The sequence below is a fragment of the Oncorhynchus mykiss genome, chromosome 21 (assembly GCF_013265735.2).
Source record: "Oncorhynchus mykiss isolate Arlee chromosome 21, USDA_OmykA_1.1, whole genome shotgun sequence".
In the NCBI taxonomy this organism is placed as follows: Eukaryota; Metazoa; Chordata; class Actinopteri; order Salmoniformes; family Salmonidae; genus Oncorhynchus; species Oncorhynchus mykiss.
Genome location: NC_048585.1, coordinates 22,475,108 through 22,497,188, shown reverse-complemented (window position 1 = coordinate 22,497,188; position 22,081 = coordinate 22,475,108). Strand labels below are relative to the sequence as shown.

Here is a 22,081-nt window from a genome sequence, read left to right as displayed (position 1 = left end):
ATATATGATATACCCCAAAGCCATAATACTTTATGATTATCCCATTAACTATTGTTTCCCTTAGTTTTAATGCAGAGAGAGTATTTTAGACTTGTACATGGGCCCCGAGAGACTAGTCTCTGGGCCTTCTGCCCTCATTGGAGCCTGAACCAATCAGAATGGGAGTGTGGTGGCTGTCCTCAGCACTTGTCCACTCGTCACTCTTCACCCACTGCCCTGCCTGGTGAATATGACCTGGCTTGGACACTGTGATTCTTGGACTTTGAGTTATGTGTGGGTTTTTTGATTCACAATAAACATATGTGCAAGTGTACACAGTGTATGCACTCGGTTTTGCGTTGTTAAATGGTAACAAATGGGTGCGGAATGTGTTGACGTTGTCAGGTTGTGCTGCCGCAAGGCCTGTGAGGAACCTGGGAGCCTGTGTTGCGCTGTGTGATTTATCCAGCCTTCACATGGGAGCTCTGCTCGGCTCGTTAGTTCCTCATTAGTTAATGCCCAGGAATTCAGGGAGCTTCTCTGTCTTGCTGAATAATGAACTGTTCAGCGGAGCTCTCTTTTTTTGTTGTAGAAAACGTCTGTGTTTTTCCGAGCCTCCTGTTCCCAGCTTCCCTTTCGGTCCCCATTTCAAGAACCCTTGGAGGAAATGAAAGTAGGAATGAGCTTTGAAGGGACTTGGCTGGGGGGAATAAGAGGTGGGAGGGACGTCTTCAGTGTTCTCCTGTTTTTTATTTTTCTTCCAGAGGGCTGTCAATCAGATATAGTAGTCCCCCGGAGTTCCCACAGCCGTGCGGTAGGTAGTTAGGTTAATGTAGGTGTTCAGTCAGCCCTGTGTGTGTTTAGAGAGGCTGTTCTTGTGAGGTTAACACTGGACTTAACCTCAATCGAGAATTCTTCATTTGGGGCTACCCATGCAAGGACCAGGGTCATGCACATTTTTTTCTTTGGGCCATTGGGCTTTTAAACACATTCCTTTTCAAATGCTTTGTTTGGGAGAAGTGCAGTAACATAGTTCTCTAAATATAAATGACTAATAAACACTCAAATGTAAATTGTCAACTGCAAAAGTGTTAGTCAACCCAGGAGGAGGATGTCCATCAATTTGATGCCAAACCTCAACTTTGCACCATGCTCCTCAGTTTATAAATTGCCATAGAAACATGCAGCGTTAAACCCCTCCAAACCTCCCCCCCCCCAAGGAAATGCCATATTTTGTGAGCGATCGCCTTTATGTAAACTGTGTACCGTGTATCTGCACAAATGACTATTTGTGTAAATAAATGGTGGTTGATGGAACATGGATTGGTGCAGATGGATTGATATTTTGCCAGAAACCCTTCATGGATCTGAGGGTGGCTGGCATTTTTCCATTCCATGTACTGAGCGGCTTAAAACGCTGCCTCCTCATGTGTTTGACTAACAGATGATCCGGTGTACAAATGGGAGACGACGCGGTATACTCTGTGTGTGGCATTTCATTTTAGAACCTAGCCTAATTAAAAATTGGCTCCATCTTTTGATTCCTTCAAATTAAAGGGGGATGATACAAAAGCTAAGAAGAACATGAGCATGAATGACAAAGCTAATAAGAAAAGAGGAGGACAGTTTGTTTCCCAAGGCTCGGTAATCCCATTACTACATTTGATTCTTGGAGTCAGTCTTAGTGTGTTCTGTTTTTCTCTCATTGTGAGAACAAGGAGCTCCATCTGAACTAATTGAATTGTGACCTACTCTAGATCAGTGCCCTGCGCTGGTTGCCAGAGGTATTTTGTTTTGTTGCCATAAGACATTATCTCCTTAATTAGCTTGTTGTAATGTTGAAATTGCTTTTAAACAGGCCAGTCCCCTTACTGAGATGGAGGACAAATATCCTGTGGAGGAAATCAAGTATTCAGTGCCATACTGAAAGAGTCCGGGCATGGAGCTGTTGGAACTAGGCTACACAGCAATACCCCACCACTCTAGCGTTCCTGAGAGTGAAACCACATTGAAGGCAGTATGTGTGTGGTATTTGATTGAATGATGAATACCCCTTCAAACTCAACCTCCGATGTGAAGTGAAGGATGACGCGGGAAATAGAAAGGGACAACATGTTCTCCCACTACTCGATGTCCTCAGTTCCCCCTCAATAACAGTGTGGTTTGTGCTATCACACTACTTTGAAATTGCCCTGGGTGCCAGACCAACAATGCCACATCATTACAAGACCCAATTTTTTTAGCTAAAGCAGAAAATGAAACGGACGGGCCTGACAGAGTATGAGAGAGGTAGAAACTATGCATTTAACATCAGATTGTTCTGATTGATACATATACTTCTGCACTCTGTCCAGCTCCATGCTCCCTACATGCACTTGAGGTCAGTGTGTTTCTAGGAGACCCGTTGGAGGTGTGTGTTGTGTTGTGCTGTGCTGTGGCTGTATCGGTGGTAGACCTGTGAAGGTGTATAGTGGAGGAAGGTGGCTGCCTGGCAGGGGAGGATGGTTCAGTACTGCCATCAGGTGCCTTCAGTCTACTACTGCTCTGCTCTCTCCTATTGGCCCATCAGTAACCATAGAGACACAACACACTGGTCTGACTCACCGCTACTTTTCTTTTTATCTCCTCATCTCCTTCTGTCACTTGATGAGCAGGCACCCTGATGCGTTACAGAAGAGCTACACAGCCATCTTATTCCTCTTGTATTTGTTTAACCTGAATCTAAAGAACCTTGATTCCAAGCAAAGGTTGTGACATTTATTGAGACCTCTTTTGGAAATTGACTCCACAACCTTGCGGTCAGAGAGGACTTGTTCCATTCTCATGCATTGTGTTTGTCCTGGCTCTGTGTTTTACAGGGTCATAGTTGTGATAGGATGTGGAAAGCCAAATACATTCTCATGTTGTAGACGGAATATATTATTCTACCCCATGAAAGGACATAGGAAGCTGGTATTGTACCATGGCCCTTTAGGTTGTTTGGATTCATCCTGGCCATGAGAAGTGATGATATCTTCCAGTCTGACAATGTGATAGACATTTGTTGCTGCTACTGCTCTAGCTGGCTGCTGTGGACCGTCTTTGCTGCAGCCCAGCGTCTCTTTTGATAGCTCTATGAAACCCCAATAGTCCCAGAGTTGAGAGACTGTATGAGAGTGAAGAAGCTGCTGCCAAGAAACCGAGCCAAAAAAACACGAGGGCTCACACAAAGGAGCGAGGGACTGAATGGCGCTTGGCTCTGACTGTCGTTGGCAATGTTTTCTTTTTTAGATAAACCCAATCTAAGGGACGAAGAACCGATGGTGTTCTTTAAGCGTCCCGAGAGGTCTTATTGGCTCGTACTGGCCCAGCCAAGACATCTCTTCATCTCTCTATTGCCTCCTTTTGTTGGGGCAAACCACTACTGACACAATAACCCAGTGTTAAGTGCTGCTGTTTCTGATTCCCCTGCTGCTTGGATGAGCCCTCCTCTCTGTGCCAGGTTGCTAGGTAGCCTTAGATCCAAGCATTCAAAAGGCTGACACAGAATATTATGTGGTGTCAGCTATTGTGTAATGCCCCATTTTTGTACTGGTATTCTTAAAAACAGGTCAGACAGAGGTTGATGTGTTGTTCATGTGTACAGATACTATGCATTCCAAAGATGAAGGGTGTTTGGAGAATGTGGGTCTGTCTGCCTCCTACAGGGTGTATGAGGCTAGAGGTCAGGTTGTAATGGGCTGCAGACAGAGTAGGACTGGCTCAGGAGATAAGCAGACCATTAAACCTTGGGTTAGCCTCATACAGTGCATTCGGAAAGTAATCAGACCCCTTGACTTTTTCCAGACCCCTTATTCTAAACATTTTTCCTCATCAATCTACACACAATACCCCATAATGACGAAGTGAAAACAGGTTTTTAGAAATGTTTGCCCATTTATTACAAATACAAAACATAAATACCTTATTTACATACAGTGGGGCAAAAAAGTATTGTCAGCCACCAATTGTGCAAGTTATCCCACTTAAAAAGATGAGAGGCCTGTAATTTTCATCATAGGTACACTTCAACTATGACAGACAAAATGAGGGAAAAAAATCCAGAAAATCACATTGTAGGATTTTTTATGAATTTATTTGCAATTGATGGTGGAAAATAAGTATTTGGTCAATAACAAAAGTTTATCTCAATACTTTGTTATATACCCTTTGTTGGCAGTGACAGAGGTCAAATGTTTTTTCACACACTGTTGCTGGTATTTTGGCCCATTCCTCCATGCAGATCTTCTCTAGAGCAGTGATGTTTTGGGGCTGTTGCTGGGCAACACGGACTTTCAACTCCCTCCAAAGATTTTCTATGGGGTTGAGATCTGGAGACTGACTAGGCCACTCCAGGACCTTGAAATGCTTCTTACGAAGCCACTCCTTCGTTGCCCGGGCGGTGTGTTTGGGATCATTGTCATGCTGAAAGACCCAGCCACGTTTCATCTTCAATGCCCTTGCTGATGGAAGGAGGTTTTCACTCAAAATCTCACGATACATGGCCCCATTCATTCTTTCCTTTGCACGGATCAGTCGTCCTGGTCCCTTTGCAGAAAAACAGCCCCAAAGCATGAGGTTTCCACCCCCATGCGTCACAGTAGGTATGGTGTTATTTGAATGCAACTCAGCATTCTTTGTCCTCCAAACACGACGAGTTGAGTTTTTACCAAAAAGTTATATTTTGGTTTCATCTGACCATATGACATTCTCCCAATCTTCTTCTGGATCATCCAAATGCTCTCTAGCAAACTTCAGACGGGCCTGGACATGTACTGGCTTAAGCAGGGGGACACGTCTGGCACTGCAGGATTTGAGTCCCTGGCGGCGTAGTGTGTTGCTGATGGTAGGCTTTGTTACTTTGGTCCCAGCTCTCTGCAGGTCATTCACTAGGTCCCCCCGTGTGGTTCTGGGATTTTTGCTTGTGATCATTTTGACCCCACGGGGTGAGATCTTGCGTGGAGCCCCAGATCGAGGGAGATTGTCAGTGGTCTTGTATGTCTTCCATTTCCTAATAATTGCTCCCACAGTTGATTTCTTCAAACCAAGCTGCTTACCTATTGTAGATTCAGTCTTCCCAGCCTGGTGCAGGTCTACAATTTTGTTTCTGGTGTCCTTTGACAACTCTTTGGTCTTGGCCATAGTGGAGTTTGGAGTGTGACTGTTTGAGGTTGTGGACAGGTGTCTTTTATACTGATAACAAGTTCAAACAGGTGCCATTAATACAGGTAACGAGTGGAGGACAGAGGAGCCTCTTAAAGAAGTTGTTACAGGTCTGTGAGAGCCAGAAATCTTGCTTGTTTGTAGGTGACCAAATATGTATTTTTCACCATAATTTGCAAATAAATTCATAAATCCTACAATGTGATTTTCTGGATTTTTAAAAAAACATTTTGTCTGTCATAGTTAGTGTACCTATGATGAAAATTATAGGCCTCATCTTTTTAAGTGGGATAACTTGCACAATTGGTGGCTGACTAAATGCTTTTTTGCCCCACTAAGTATTCAGACCTTTTGCTATGAGACTTGAAAATTGAGCTCAGGTGCGTCCTGTTTCCATTGATCATCCTTGAGATAGTTATACAACTTAATTGGAGTCCACCTGTTGTCCACCGGTCAAACTGAGAAATCGGGGGAGAAGGGCCTTGTTCAGGGAGGTGATCAAGATCCGGATGGTCACTCTGACAGAGCTCCACAGTTCCTCTGTGGAGATGGGAGAACCTTCCAGAAGGACTACCAACTCTGCAGCACTCCACCAGTGTGGGCTTAATGGTAGAGTAGCCAGACAGATGCCACTCCTCAGTAAAAGATGCATGACAGCCTGCTTGGAGTTTGACAAAAGGCACCTAAAGGACTCTTAGTCAATGAGAAACAAGATTATCTGGTAAGATTGAACTCTTTGGCCTCAATGTCAAGCTTCACGTCTGGAGGAAACCTGGCACCATCCCCAAGGTGAAGCATGCTGGTGGCAGAATCATCTTGTGGGTATGTTTTTCAGCAGCAGGGACTGTGAGACTAGTCAGGATCGAGGGTAAGATGAATGGAGCAAAGTACAGAGAGATCCTTGATGAAGAACGAGCTCCAGAGCGCTCAGAACAAACTGAGGCGATGGTTCACCTTCCAACAGGACAATGACCCTGAGCACACAGCCAAGGCAACACAGGAGTGGCTTCAGAACAAGTCTCTTAAGGTCCTTGAGTGGCCCAGCCAGAGCCTGGATTTGAACCCAATCGAACATCTCTGGAGAGACCTGAAAATAGCTGTGCTGTGACTGACAGAGCTTGAGAGGATCTGCAGAGAAGAATGCAGAGTAACTCCCAAATACAGGTGTGCCAAGCTTGTAGTGTCATACCCAAGACGACTCAAGGCTGTAAATGCTGCCAAAGTACTGAGTAAAGGCTCTTAATTCTTGACATTGAAGTTTTATATTTTCTATAAATGTGGAGAATTTTTTTACATTTTTTAAAAAACCTGTTTTTGCTTTGTCGTTATGGGATATTGTGTGTAGATTGATGAAGAAAAAAACAAAAGGTCAAGGGGTCTGAATACTTTTCGAATACACTGTATATCTGTCCCATCATTCCCTACCACCACCGTGGTAACTCCCGAACAGCACCGGCCACCTCCCCTGACGCCCATACATCCCCCTAAAGCGTGAGTCGGGAGCCAAAGGAACGGCCACGCATGGTTGTCCATTGAGGGAGGAAGGAAGGAAGCAAGGGAGATGACTCATTTGAGGCTGCCCTGCTTTCCCTTTTGTCTCCTGGCTACCTGCACTGCTTCCCCCCTGCATGCTTCTGTAGGACTGTGTGGATGGTGTGGTGAATGACAGAACAGTGGCGCTGGTGCTGGAGGAGAAACAGCCTCACACCACGGGGTTGTTCTACGTGTACCGGAGTGCAAGTCGAGGTCCAAAAGGCTCCTTGACAGCTTCTACCCCCAAGCCGTAAGACTGCTGAACAATTCATCAAATATCCACCCGGATTATTTACATTGATTACCCCCCCCACTTTGTTTTTACACTGCTGCTACTCACTGTTTATTATCTATGCATAGTCACTTTACCCCTACCTACATGTACAAATTACCTCGACTAACCTGTACCCCCGCACATTGACTCGGTACCCGTAACCCCTGTATATAGCCTCTATTATTTTTATTCAATTGTTTTTTTAAATATTAAAATATTTTCTTAACTCTATTTCTTGAACTGTACTGTTGGTTAAGGGCTTGTTAAGCATTTCATGGTAAAGTCTACACCATGTGTATTCGGCGCATGTGACAAATAAAATGTGATTTGATTTACGCCTCTATCAGACAGACAGCGTCATTGCATCAATGCGCCGTAATAAATTCTGCAGTCAATTTTTTTTTCAATGTTATCCAACATTTGTTCTGGACGTGTGTGCAACAAAAGTTCAACATTCACCTTTTGCTGCTATTTATGTCAAGTCTAAAAAAATACAGTTTGATTAATACGTTGGATTTATCCATTGGATATGAATCTACTTCTGGTGTATTCTAACCAATGAGGCTGTCAGTCTGATCGAGGCGTTTGACAAAACACAGGACCAGCTTCCCTGCTGACTCCATATACCACCACCATACACCCTGTGATTACTTCTGGTTTACAGGGATTCATTATGATGGTCCTGGATCCAGAGCTGTAGGTCTAAGTACTCTAGCAGGTCCCAGCCACCATGAGCCTGGTCTCACTGTTTCACACTGGTTGAGTTACGGTACAGTACAGGCACCTTAGCTTGTGGATAGAAGAGCCAGATGTTAAATGTATCCCATCTACACTTGCCTTCAGACAGTTTCAAGGCCCTCACGCCAACTCTGGAGACGTAGGTAGCCTAGCGGTTAAGAGCGTGGGGCCAGTAACCGAAGGGCTTGGTTCAAATTCCAGGGTCGGCAAGTTGGAAAAATCTGCCCTTCTGCTATTGAGCAAGGCAGTTAACCCCCAACAACTGCTCCACAGGCGCCAATGATTGGAACATCGATTTAAGGCAGAGGGTTAAATGCAGAAAGACACCTTTCGGTTGAATGCATTCAGTTGGTGTGAGGGCCTTAACTGTCTGCAGGCAACTGAAGATGGATTTAACATCTGGCAAATGACTAGTTACCCCCTTACTCTTTCCCTATACCTGTGGACAGGCATGTCTGAACCTCAAGTCATGCAGAGGTTTCCTGTCATCATGATAGCACAATGAGTCTACCTGCACAAACCAGCTACTCTAGGGTAGCCAGAGCAGTGGACCGGACCGAGTGTGTTTGCATTTGAATTTGTTTGCAGTTGAATGTGCGTGTGGCACTCCTCCCTGGTCAAACACTAGAGAAAACAAACAGTAGACTTGCTAATGGGGCCTTAACTACAAGCTGCATACCCTTCTATCAGACCCAGGCAAGCAGAGTTTATGCAGGGAGCTAGAGTCAACACACAGAGATAAAGACCCCCTGGCCAACAGGTTAGTTTGGTCTGCACAGTATACAGTCCTACTGGGATGGTTCTATAAGAGGATCTGATAGGTTACGAAGACTAGACCGATGTATTAAACACTGCTCTCATTGGATGCTGATGAGCCCAAATGTGCTGTATGGACTCCATCATGTGAATATTCAAGACAATAATTCTGTTTTATTTCATGAATGGATGCCATGTCCTGGCATGAAAGATGTACGTTATGGTCCAACATCATAACAGCTGGAACGGGTTATACATGTCTTCACGTCAAGCTGCCTTTTTACAGTGTAAGATCACTTTGTTCTGGAGGGAAGACAATGGGGGGAGAGTGGATCTGTTGGCCATCACAGTTACAAGGTGAGTCTGTGTACAGACAGTCTAATGTGTACAGTAGCCAATTTCCTCTGTTGCATAAATTCAACCAAACATCCAGCTGCTAATTATTCATTAGGAATGAAGAGGCAACCATGTAATTAAGCAATTCTCCATACGACTGGAAAATTGCTACATCGTAACATAAGATCTGCGAATGACATGCATTCATAATATTTTACACGCCTTTTCAGAGCTTGTTGTGTGGCATCTTCTTACCAAGGTTGTTTTCTCCGTTTGAGTCTTTTTGAATAATGCTCACCTGAACCGATTATCTTTTCTGTCACTGTCTCTGACTGAATGTCTGTCTGATTGTCACTGCCTCTGACTGAATGACTGTCTGACTGTCACTGCCTCTGACTGAATGACTGTCTGACTGTCACTGCCTCTGACTGAATGACTGTCTGACTGTCACTGCCTCTGACATCCACATTTAAGGCTGGGAATAAAACATGAGGCAGACCACTCTCCTAGTAGCAGGATGCCTATGAAAAATCAATGTTAATTTTGCACCAGGAATGCATAATGCAATACATCTAATTTAAGTATGTTGTCACCTATTTGTATCCATGAAAAAGCCTTTGATATTTTCATGGCGGTTGAGCAACTCGATAAACTATCATTCATTGTTCTTATGACCGGTCTGACAGCTTGCGGATGAAACCGGGGAGATGTCATGACCACACATCCTCTGAGGTCAGGGCTCATCCTGCCTAAAGCAGTGCCTCTGTCAGGAGACTGACTGGTGGTCCTTTGTAGCTCCGTTGGTAGAGCATGGCACTTGTAACGCCAGGGTCATGGGTTCGATTCCCATATGTAAAATGTTATGCACGCATGACTAAGTCGCTTTGGATAAAAGCGTCTGCCAAATGGCATATATATTCAAGGTTTAATAAGGTCTGCCTCAGGCCTCTCCTGGGGGCTACATAGACTGATGGACAACCAAACAGTTGTTATCCATTAGCTACACATGGCAATTATTGCTCCATTTAATTGATTCTCTTTCACAGTCGATATAAAATCGTAATGCTCTCCGAAACAAGACAACCCCATTCTGTGATACAACATTAGGAATGGGGTTAGTACAAAGCTGGGTGGTATTGCAGTGTAAGCTACCATTTTAGGAGTTTAGGCCCTGAGTCTGTTTTTAATACCTTCTCTGCCCTCTCTCAAACTCTTCCCCAAAGCCTCATAACATGCCCAGCAGTTCAATTCCTGGCTCTTCAGCCAAACCACAGAGGTTATAGAGCATAGAATGAGGCTGGCAAAACAAGAGCACAGTGAGAGACAGTGTGTTGTTGTTGCATGGTCTATTCCCACAGATGGATTAAAGCTGGGGCCAGAGGTCAGACAGTAGACCTCTGCTTGGCCTCCTGGCTGCCCAGGTCTAACTACAACAGAGAGGGAAGCTGATGCTGGTACTGTCTCATGATCGATGACCACGGAGGAAATATAGTGCGTTTCCTAGTAGTTGTAGCCTATGTTTTGTAATGGCATACTTTTACTGTCACCCCACATGGAGATTCCGTCCCTGTGAGGTCTGGTGGAGTATTAACCATGCTTGTTAAAACGTTATTGCTGTAAAGTTTGATAAAAAGGGGGAAATGTGGACTTCTGCTTTAGACCCAGTTTAATGGTCCTTTCCCAGTCCAGGCTTGTGCTTGATAAACATTGATACAAAATATATATACATAAAGAAGTTGTACTCACAGCCAAGACAAGCTTCATTTTATGAGAATGTCTTGTACACAGTTTGACTTCAAGGCCCAAACCAACCCCTGCAAGGAAAAACAAGTTTATTTGGAATTTCAACCCAGAAGTTAAATGAAAAACAACACAATTTGGGAACAAAACCAGTCTGGGATTAACAGGGGCGATAAATCCCGCTTTCTGGGTTTGTGGAGAGAGAGTTGGCACTGACTTAAACCATCCTTGAGCTTCTAAGGTTGGCCCAATAGCTGACCAGCATCTCCATCTGTCTGACAGCCCACTGAGCAGTTTGCAGCCTCTTCATCTCTCTCATTGTGTGTGTGTGTGTGCGCGTGCGAGTGCGCGCCAGGACAGCTTGCCTGAATCCTGGCACTGAACACCACTCTCTTGGACTCTTTATGCCGCCAAAAGGCATTGTGGGTAATGCAGCATTCACCTAATCTGCCTCCATGATATTATTATTCCAAGTTGTTGCGATAACCAGACAGTCATATTTTACACCAGCTCTTATGACCTTGTCAGATTATATGGTTCAGGCCTCATAGCTGGCAAACCTCCACTTTAACCCACGTGAGCAACAACGTCCTCAAGTGTCACATTTATCCCCCCGACTCTCACCGTGGATGTTTGTTCTCCCTTTGATCTCTGACAGACCTGAGTTCCTCCAGTCCCTCCTGTGTTGTATTTGTGAGCCAGGTCATACCTGAGGCTGAACGAACAACGCTGATTATTAACGGACAGTGGGCAGTGTGTGAATCACCTCAGTGCCGTTGTTCCTCTCCTTTCCTCACTGCTCCTCTCCATCTCTAACACATCATCCAAATGAACTCGGTCAGTGCCAGGGCAGGCGGCAGGTAATTAATGCACATAAGTCATTAAGCACGGTCGCACAATAACACCGTAGCAGCAGCCTCCAGTGGGAAGACAATACCAGCGGACGGAGGTGCCCTTTGCTTGTTGATTAATACATTTGAGGAGTAAACGGACAGAGCGCTGGCACGTTAACAAGTCGGCGCTGGCGGTCAGGTTCGATTTTTCAAATGGGTCCTCTGGGGAGGGAGGGAGGGAGAGAGGATATTATGAGTGTTAGTGTTTAGGAAGGGGATATTTAGATATAGGACCACACTGAGGAGAGAGAGAAATATATGAGTGTTAGTGTTTAGGAAGGGCATATTAAGTATGACCACACTGAGGAGAGAGAGAAGATATTGTTAGTGTTTAGGAAGGGCATATTAAGTATGACCACACTGAGGAGAGAGAGAAGATGTTAGTGTTTTAGGAAGGGCATATTAAGTATGACCACACTGAGGAGAGAGAGAGATGATGCTATGAGTGCTCTGCCTGTACGAGCTGTCTGCAGCTATAGTTCTGTCAAGGAGCAGCTGTTGGAAATTGTTCTTGAGGATAAAAAAAAATTATATTCTAACAAGGTGAGGATGCTGTAAACAGTTCAGATTCTTCACCTCCATTACATAAGCAGTGTTATTTGAGACACAGAAATGTCCATTCAGGGAGGTATAGACACAGTCCATTCAGGGAGGTATAGACACAGTCCATTCAGGGAGGTATAGACACAGTCCATTCAGGGAGGTATAGACACAGTCCATTCAGGGAGGTATAGACACAGTCCATTCAGGGAGGTATAGACACAGTCCATTCAGGGAGGTATAGACACAGTCCATTCAGGGAGGTATAGACACAGTCCATTCAGGGAGGTATAGACACAGTCCATTCAGGGAGGTATAGACACCAAAAGTCAGACATTTTGCAAATTCCTCCTGCCATGGCTACAGCATTAGAATGATAGATTGCAGATCACTTTACCCCAAAAAGACCACATTTCCACCCAGCACACACATTCCTAATAGACCGCCACAGTCGGGTCCAGATGTAGCTTCTTAACTGGACTTGTCTTCCCATGAACACGGGTGTTATGGCGTTTGGAGACCTCAATAACATGTTGAGTAAACGCTCTTCAGAGGCCTCATGCTTTACGCCTGCCGAGATCCCACACATTATAAACAGGAAGAGGAAGGAATGTTGGGACTCGGCTGCTTCTTTTCAGAACTCACTCCTCCACTTCCCCTCTGGTGTGTGTCATCATCACCACTTTATCCGAGTCCCTCGACGGGAGGAAATGTACTCTGTGTTTCCCAGGGCAACCACTAGTGCCCACTTCCTGCTTTCAGTAGGTGATACTTGTCCCTAGTCGAGGTGTGTGTATGTGTTCAAAGTGTGTTTTATCTGTATTTTAAATACAGCTGTCTGTTGGATAATTTGTGAAGTTACACCATGATACTGTATACCCATTCTTAATAGTTAGTTACAGTATACTATTATTTGTATGTCTCTGCATCCAGTATGAAGTTTTGCGAGCCAATGCTAGCTAGCATTAGCACAATGACTGGAAGTCTATGGTATCTACTAGCATGCTAAGGACAGTATCCTATAATACTTCACTATAAGACTTGGTAATGTGAAAGGGAATGCTGGACCAAGGTTATATACCCATATGACTTAACATAGTCTCCTCACTGGCTGAAATCAGAAACAAAAACATCCCTTTAAAAGGATGAGCCTAGGTCTCCCATTGTTTTATCTGGAATAAGACAAAGGCATGGAAATTATTTGAAGTAATAGTGGGTAAAACAGCCAGCACCGTGATCCAAAATAAACGTTTGTAACCCAGTTTCAGATATAAAGTCCCTCTGTTTGGGCAACTGTTGCATAGCAACGTTTTTAGTCCTAAATCACTGTGTCGATGTAGACGGACTTCTGTTAGACTGTGTAATATTCCTCGTTATTCCATATGTGGCTGTTATTAGTTCTATGTTTCTGACCCCTGGAGTCTACAGCTGTGTATTGCTGTATGCATTTGAGAAGGAGCAGGGAAACATTTTGGCAAATCAAACTGCACAGAGCATCCCTGTGCCCTTTGCAGGGGTCAGACGGCTAAAGGCAGGCAGTGTGCGTTTACTGAGGAGGTTTGCACTGACACAGGTAGCATGCTCCTGAAAGTGTGTGTGTGTGTGTGTGTGTGTGTGTGTCAATATGTCATAGGCCAGACAGGAACAGCTAGCGTCCGCACATGGCTGAGTTAAAGGAGAAAGGAGTTGGCATTTCCCCAGGCGTGCTGATAAATGTTTTGGCAGGAAGGTCTTTGCAAATGACTACATTCCTTTTAGCCTTTTTAAGGCTATTTTTACCATTCAAGGGCCTTTTCGTTCGGTAAGCACTTTTTTTCTTCGTTGCACAGCGTGGAAATAGGAAAGACTGTTTTTTTGTTCTGTACGAGTGGGAGGTTGGCTCCTGTTTCTGTCAATGCAGATGATACAACCATCAAGTTCAAAGTCAAACTGCATTTTCTCAATGTATCTTCATTTATTTTGATGCACTACTTAACTTCATTGCATATTTCATGAATAAGTTGCCTGAATAGGAATTTAAGATGATATATTATAAACAATTTAAGCTGAGAGCAGAGATGCCTCAGTAAAGTTGGAAGCATTCTCAGAATTTCTCGCTGTGCCCTGACTGACCCCTATATCACATGGTGTGGTTGACTCCGTGTTTTTGGGGACATTCCACTTGTCAAAAAGGCCTCTCTGACTACACGTCCACAGCAGCAGTGTAAGGACCCCTTGCCGGCCGTCTTCCTGTTTCCTGCATGTCCCGGGGAATGTTGACTAGGCTGTGTTAGAGCTGTTTAGGGGCTGTAAAATAAATCATGCCTTAAGAGGATTAAGGGGACCTGGGCCACATCTCTCTGGAGGTTACCACGGTTACAGTGAGAATGACCTCGGCTGTCAACGGTGGTGTCTCACTCCCCGTGCCTCTCTCACTTTATTTCTGTATCTCTCTCTCTCTTACAATGTACAACCTTTTGATATGTTACTTAGTGTATAGCATAGTTTAAAAAAAAAAATTGCACCTAAAAACCATTCAATAAATTGACCCCTATATTCACACCTTAATTATTCAATCAGGTGTGTTCAACTCTCTCTCTGTATTGCAGAGCCTGGATGAGCTGGATGATGACGACGGAAGGGATAAGGCGAAGGAGGAGGAGCAGCAGCTGACACAGCTCAACACGGAACAGAACGAAGCCATGACCTCTGACCCTGGGGCCGCCACCCACTTACTACAGGTGAGGACAAGGTCACATGTCACCCAACCTCACAGAATATTACCCCTTAGTGTAATACCTAGGGCCTGGAGTTTAGCCTGACCATGTAACCGGACCAGGAAACACTCTGGGCTGAAGTCCTATCAACCAATATGGCTTTTGGCTCCCCAAGTTTTGTACACACTTATATGGTTCTTTGATCACTGAAACAAAATGGTTCCATGTACTGGAGAACACTGAATGGTGCCATTTATGAATTATGGCTACTACTATTAAATAATCATATTTTGAGCTAAGGATATACTTTATTAAACAATTAAATAATGGGCAAAAGAATACCAGCATAGTTTTTAGAATTATTTGCCATTCAATGCGAACATAGTTAGGAAATATGAAGTACAATACTTTGTCCATTTAGTTAGTGATCAACAAAAAGGTGTCTTCTGCTCCATTCTCAACCACTACCAAACAGCAGACATCCCACATACAGTTGAGACGACCACAGGTTCAAGCTGCATGTATCGCCCCTTGATGGAGAGCATGTTGTGGGCCTAACATAAGGGAATATTTTGAGGATATGAACCCAGCAGCCCTCCAGTTGTCAGATCAATTCTGCCATTTTTCTTTTCTCTTAACGCCCGACCCGGGATTAGAACCAGCCACCTTTCGGCCACAGGCCCAACTCCTTAGCCACTGGACTACCTGCTTGACTGGTTCCAGATAAGAAGAAAAAATGAACATTAATTAATCTCCAGAAATAAGCATGAGTTAACCTGCCAAAATGCTATGCAGACATACAATTATTATGATGTAGAAGAACAACTTGCATGCCGTTGTCCGCAGCAGCCGAAAGAGAGAGCCTCTGATAGGTCTGCGTTACTGAAAGAGAGAGCCTCTGATAGTTCTGGGATACTGAAAGAGAGAGCCTCTGATAGTTCTGGGAAACTGAAAGAGAGAGCCTCTGATAGTTCTGGGATACTGAAAGAGAGAGTCTCTGATAGTTCTGGGATACTGAAAGAGAGAGCCTCTGATAGTTCTGGGATACTGAAAGAGAGAGCCTCTGATAGTTCTGGGATACTGAAAGAGAGAGCCTCTGATAGTTCTGGGATACTGAAAGAGAGAGCCTCTGATAGTTCTGGGATACTGAAAGAGAGAGCCTCTGATAGTTCTGGGATACTGAAAGAGAGAGTCTCTGATAGTTCTGGGATACTGCAAGAGAGAGTCTCTGATAGTTCTGGGATACTGCAAGAGAGAGCCTCTGATAGTTCTGGGATACTGAAAGAGAGAGCCTCTGATAGTTCTGGGATACTGAAAGAGAGAGCCTCTGATAGTTCTGGGATACTGAAAGAGAGAGCCTCTGATAGTTCTGGGATACTGAAAGAGAGAGCCTCTGATAGTTCTGGGATACTGAAAGAGAGAGTCTCTGATAGTTCTGGGATACTGCAAGAGAGAGTCTCTGATAGTTCTGGGATACTGCAAGAGAGAGCCTCTGATAGTTTTGGGATACTGCAAGACAGAGCAAAACATAGATTGTGTGTTAAAAGTCATGCAATGATTAACTAGGCTATTGAATCACCAATACTTATTATTCATCATTTATTATAAATCATTTATACATACCTCTTCTCATTCAGAAACAGTCTTCTAATGGTTTTAATGAACATAGTCCCCTCAATTGACTCTGAAATGAAAGAGAGAATTAGCTAATTACTAATGTCAGACTAGGTCTGTAGCTCTATTTGGCATATCCCATAATAAGAAATGGTTTATTAGAAAGATAAAGCTGGCTTGTGAAGTGGCAAATTAAAGTAACCTAGCTTTTTCTGTTTAGCTAGCTAGCTTACAAACATGCTCACCGGTTCAGCTAGCTAGCTTACAAACATGCTCATTCTAATAACGTTTCAACTAATATATATATATATTTCCTCTTGCTTCTAGCTAGAATTTAGTTTGCAACAGCACAAGTTTGTGCCTGACTGTTTGCCACTCAGACCTTGGCAACAATGTTGCAAAATATGAATTAACTCTCTATGGCAAGGGAAAGATTTAACGTGTCAGACTTCAGCTCGCCATTTTTCTGAACCGGTGAAGTCATACAGCACCATCATTAATATGGATATAAATGTCAATGGAAAACAGCTAAAACAAATGAAGAGGGAATGTTAGCTGTCATTTCAGAGTTTGATGTGACTGGGTTAGCTTTTGTTTGCTGTTTAATTTCTAAAATCCCCATTACACTCTGGAGAGGGATAGAACCCTCAAGGTTTTTTGTCTTCACTGGATATATATATTTAGTATAGGGTTCTTTAATACAATCTGAAGAACCAAAAGGTTCTATATAGAACCCCAAAGTACCCTTTTTTCTAAGTGTATAGTACAAAACAAGCTCTCTTGATTCCCATGGTGATCTACAGCTGAGTCCAGCCCCAACTTACACATTCCCCTCCCTTGAGCAGAATGTGATGATGAGATAGATAGATAGATACCACAGTGCCACCAAACAGAGGCACTGTTGGTCAGAGAGAAAGCACTCCATAGGCTGCTTGAGAAGGAGGGCGCCGCAACCAATGCATTGCTCTATATAAACCAGCTCGTATGGCAAAATGATGCACTACAATAAGCTACAAAATACAAATGCATTCCATAACCATTCTCTGGGTGTGATGACATTAGCAGTACTAAAAACATATTGCTTAGATAGCTGTGTTTTTGAGACGGTCACAACACAGCTCAGCTCCAAGGTCCACAGGGCTAAGCAGGAATGAATCTGCATGTATGACATGCTATTGATATGGAGCATGCAGTTTGGGAACATTGAGGCCTCTGCGTTAATAGATGTCATAGGAAGGCCAAATTAAATTTATATATACAAATGTAGCTACAGTATATGGTTTTGCAAACAATTATATTTTGATTGTGCAATTGATTTTAAAGCAAACCATTCCAGAGCATAACATACGTGAATAAGATTGAGTCCCGACTATCAGGTTGGTTATTATTGATATGATTGTTTCTATAAGCAGTAACTTTGGAAATATAATTTTCTTTTACTTTCGCCTTGAGGAGATCATTACTGTGCAGTCAACAAGTGTGCAATTGAAGTGCTGTCAAACGCTCTATGCAGAGACATGAAAGGACTTGAGAATATGTTGGTAACGAAGGCAACCGCGGAAACAATTTGGATTTCCTCCCAGTGTTATATTTACAGATATGGTTTCTGTCTGTACAATACAGTATCAGATGAAATATTCATATAGAGCTTTCTAAATGTAGTTAATCATTTAATGTATCAAGTCCGTAGGTCCACAAACACTTAATTCACTAGAAATAAGAGCCACCCACTCATTTAACCTATGTGTCACGTGTGTTGAAAGTGAAGAGGCTTCTACTCCGTTGACATGTCGTATAGTGAACCCAGAAGATTAAGATCACGTAACACGTCCTTCCCGCTGAAACATAAGCAGATTACACTTCAGCCCTAGGAAATGAGATATGGAGGTGCCTGCTGAGCCCACCTTACCACTACAACATATTCCCCTTAAATCGGAGCAGATGTGGGCACTGCCACTACTAACCACTGGGGATCTCCCGCACTGCATCTCACCCATTGCTCTGCCACTCCCTGCCTTTGGTCTAGGGAATTTTGACGGCTGTGTGTCATGCCGTTGTGACCTTAGTGACGAGCTAACAGAGGAATAGCCACCGTGCTTCTACACCTGCATTGCTTGCTGTTTGGGGTTTTAGGCTGGGTTTCTGAACAGTACTTTGAGATATCAGCTCATGTACGAAGGGCTATATAAATACATTTGATTTGATTTGAAATTTGATATAGACAGGAGGGAAGGAGAGACAGACAGAGAGAGAGTAGGGGGGGGGGGGGGTTGGGGGAGAGAGAGAGCAGTAGAGAATTTAAGAGTGGATTTACAGGGAGCTGTCAAGCCGACATCTGTAAAGACAGAGCATTCCAAAAATGTGCCATTTCATTCTGACCCCATTTATCACACAGACAAGCGTTTGCCATGTTGTCTGTGTAATATACAGCTACCTCGAGATCAAACTGTCAGGCTTTTTAGCTTCTGCACCGGTATCAAGATGTCTGGACTGAGACAGGACTGGCAACTTCAAATACTAGGAAACGTTGACGTTTCTGCAGAACAAAATAATCCCTTACCGTTTTGAGTCCACACAGTTTTGCGTCAATAAGAAGTGAACTTGATTAATGAGCTTTCTGACTTTCATTTGATAGTTGATTCGTATTTCTATCCTTTCATCCTTTCTTGGGTCTATCTATCTGAACCAAGTAAAACACTGTCCTCCCCTTCTTCTTCCTCTGTGGAGCTCTGTCTGTTCCTGCCCTATAACAACCCGTTCATGGAGATGAGACTAGGTAATAGCATTGTAGCACTGACCAGTTTTGCTGTGACAATACCAGTATTGCAATATGTTTTCCATATGGAAAAAATGAAAACACAAAGCAGACCAAACTCTTTGGTCCTTTAAAAACCTGCTGTATGTAAAATATTGTGTGCTACAGCTTGGAAAATAAATAAATGTGACTCCGGATGAAAGCATAATGATTTTTGTTTCCAACATCAGGGCTGTTGTCCTAAAGATGTTAAATCCACTTCGTGTTTTGTTTCCTTCCCCCGATACTAACGAGTATCGTGATACTGGTATCCTCTCGGCCCTACTGACCAGCCCGTCTCAGTGAGAGGGAGAACAGAGAGAGTCCTGTACTGGCTGCAGCACTATCTCCTCCACTGTCATCCTCTCTCTGTTCCTACTCATCTATTTCGTATCCCCATCGCCTGCTGCCAACCCGTCCTCCCCCACACACTATCACCTTGTGATACACATGGAATCACACACACACCTGTATGCACGCACATACACAAATACTCACACACACACATTGGTGTCTTTCTCTCCTTGCCTGTGGTTGCGTTCCTCTGTGAGGTAGTGTAATCAGTGATGTCCGTGTCACAGAGGCCCTCTTTCTGGGGACCCCATGTGTTCCTGGTTATCAGGCCTTACCCCTCTGTGGTATGTGAGCCGTACAAGGAAAACACCTTCCCTAAACCTGGAGCCTTGTCAGATAAGCTGGTGGAATTTTACCTATGGTTTTGTTTATCTGCTTCTAATGTGGCGCCTGGTCCAAAGGGGGGACTGGTTTGGGTTCTGAAACGGTGTGCGCTGTAAACACTGATTATATGAAACATTAAGAACGCTAACAACTCCCCCCCCCCCAACACTGCCTCAATTCGTCAGGGCATATTTTTTAATTTTTTATTTATTTCACCTTTATTTAAACCGGTAGGCCAGTTGAGAACAAGTTCTCATTTACAACTGCGACCTGGCCAAGATAAAGCAAAGCAGTGCTACACAAACAACACCGAGTTACACATGGAATAAACAAACGTACAGTTAATAACACAATAGAAAAGTATATATACAGTGTGTACAGTGTGTGCAAATGAAGTAAGATTAGGGAGGTAAAGAAATAAGTAGGCCGTAGTGGCAAAATAATTACAAGTTAGCAAATTAACACTGGAGTGATAATGTGTAGAAGATGAATGTGCAAGTAGCGATACTGGGGTGCAAAGGAGCTAAAAAATAATAACAATATGGGGATAAGGTAGTTGGATTAGCTATTTACAGATGGGCTATGTACAGGTGCAATGATCTGTAAGCTGCTCTGATAGCTGATGCTTAAAGTTAGTGAGGGAGATATGAGTCTCCAGCTTAAGTGATTTTTGCAATTCGTTCCAGTCATTGGCAGCAGAGAACTGGAAGGAAAGGCGGCCAAATGAGGAGTTTGCTTTGGGGTTGACCAGTGAAATATACCTACTGGGTGCGCATGCTACGGGTGGGTGCTGCATGGTGACCAGTGAGCTGAGACAAGGTGGGGCTTTATCTAGCTAGACTTATAGATGACCTGGAGCCAGTGGGTTTGGCGACAAATATTAAGCGAGGGCCAGCCAACGAGAGCATACAGGTCGCAGTGGTGGGTAGTATATGGGGCTTTGGTGACAAAACAGATGATACTGTGATGGATCCAATTTTCTGAGTAGAGTGTTGGAGGCTATTTTGTAAATGACATCACCAAAGTCAAGGATCGGTAGGATAGTTTTATGGTGGTATGTTTGGTAGCATGAGTGAAGGATGCTTTATTGCAAAATAGGAAGCCAATTCTAGATTAAATTTTGTATTGGAGATGCTTAATGTGAGTCTGGAAGGAGAGTTTACAGTCTTACCAGACACCTAGGTATTTGTAGTTGTCCACATATTCTAAGTCCGAACCGTCCAGAGTAGTGATGCTAGGCGGGCGGGTGTGGGCAGCGATCGGTTGAAGAGCATGCATTTAGTTTTACTTGCATTTAAGCGCAGTTGGAGGCCATGGAAGGAGAGTTGGAGTGGAATTGGGGGCTACAGGGCCTGGGTTAACCTCTACATTATCCTACTCTTATACCCTTAGCCTACTCCTCTGTTCCTCTAGTGATGTAGAGGTTAACCCAGGCTAAAAGGCTATAAGAACTGGTTGTCTAGTGCTTTGGGGACAAAAAATGTTGTAGAATAGATTCAAGGCATAATGTACAGACAAGGGTATGGTATGATGTGAGTACAGTCGAGGTAAACCTATGTGTTGCGTGATGATGAGCGAGGTTTCGTCTCTGGAGGCATCAATTAACATAAGTGAGGTCTCCGCATGTGTGTGGGGCTGGACTAAAAGGCATTTTGAGCAGGACTGAGGTCTCTACAGTGAAATAAAGCAATAAAAACTAGCCAAGACAGCAGTAGACAAGGAATTTTGATATTTGAGAGAGGCATAAAGCAATCACAGGTGTAGATCAGGAGAGCTAAGACAACATTGGGTAAATGGCGAAGAAAGGGCAGAGCAGGTCAGTGAGACACATACAGGGCCTGAGTTCGAGACTGGGGCCGACAGGTTAACAAAATGAGGTACCGTGTTATTGAAACTGTCCAGGGGGCATCAGCTGTGTAGCTGAGTGATCATAGGGTCAAGAGTAGCAATAGGTGAGTCGGGGTGCTGTACGGTATTCATTACAACGCTGGGCGAGCAGGTGACACAGCATTCAGAAAAAGCTAACGGGCCGGGGCTAGTAGATAGTTCTGTAGATGCAGCAATATCGTAACAGAATAGCCTGTTGAGTCCACATCAGGTGATCACGTCGGCAGTCCAGTCGTCATGGATCAGCGGGGCTCTGTGTCGACAATAAAGGGTCCAGGCCAATTGGCAAAGGAGGTAATTGTAGCCCTAGAATTAGTTGGTATATGGGCCTAACTCGAGGCTAGCTCGTGCTTGCTTTGGGACAGGCGTTAGCTAACAGTAGCCACTCGTTTGCAACTAGCTAGCAGCTAGCTAGGAGTAATGATCCAGAGCGGCAGGAATC

General features: G+C 43.9%; 1 protein-coding gene across 4 annotated transcripts in view; it reads left to right on the top strand.

Annotated features, from left to right (window-relative positions):
• Nucleotides 1-22,081, top strand: part of LOC110500007 (PRKC apoptosis WT1 regulator protein) — an 80,141-nt gene that overhangs the window by 36,715 nt on the left and 21,345 nt on the right. For all 4 annotated transcript variants that reach the window (XM_036957295.1, XM_036957294.1, XM_021577106.2 and 1 more), the window contains one exon: nt 14,559-14,690. In XM_036957295.1, the coding sequence (XP_036813190.1) occupies nt 14,559-14,690 (132 nt within the window). The remainder of the gene's footprint in view (nt 1-14,558; nt 14,691-22,081) is intronic.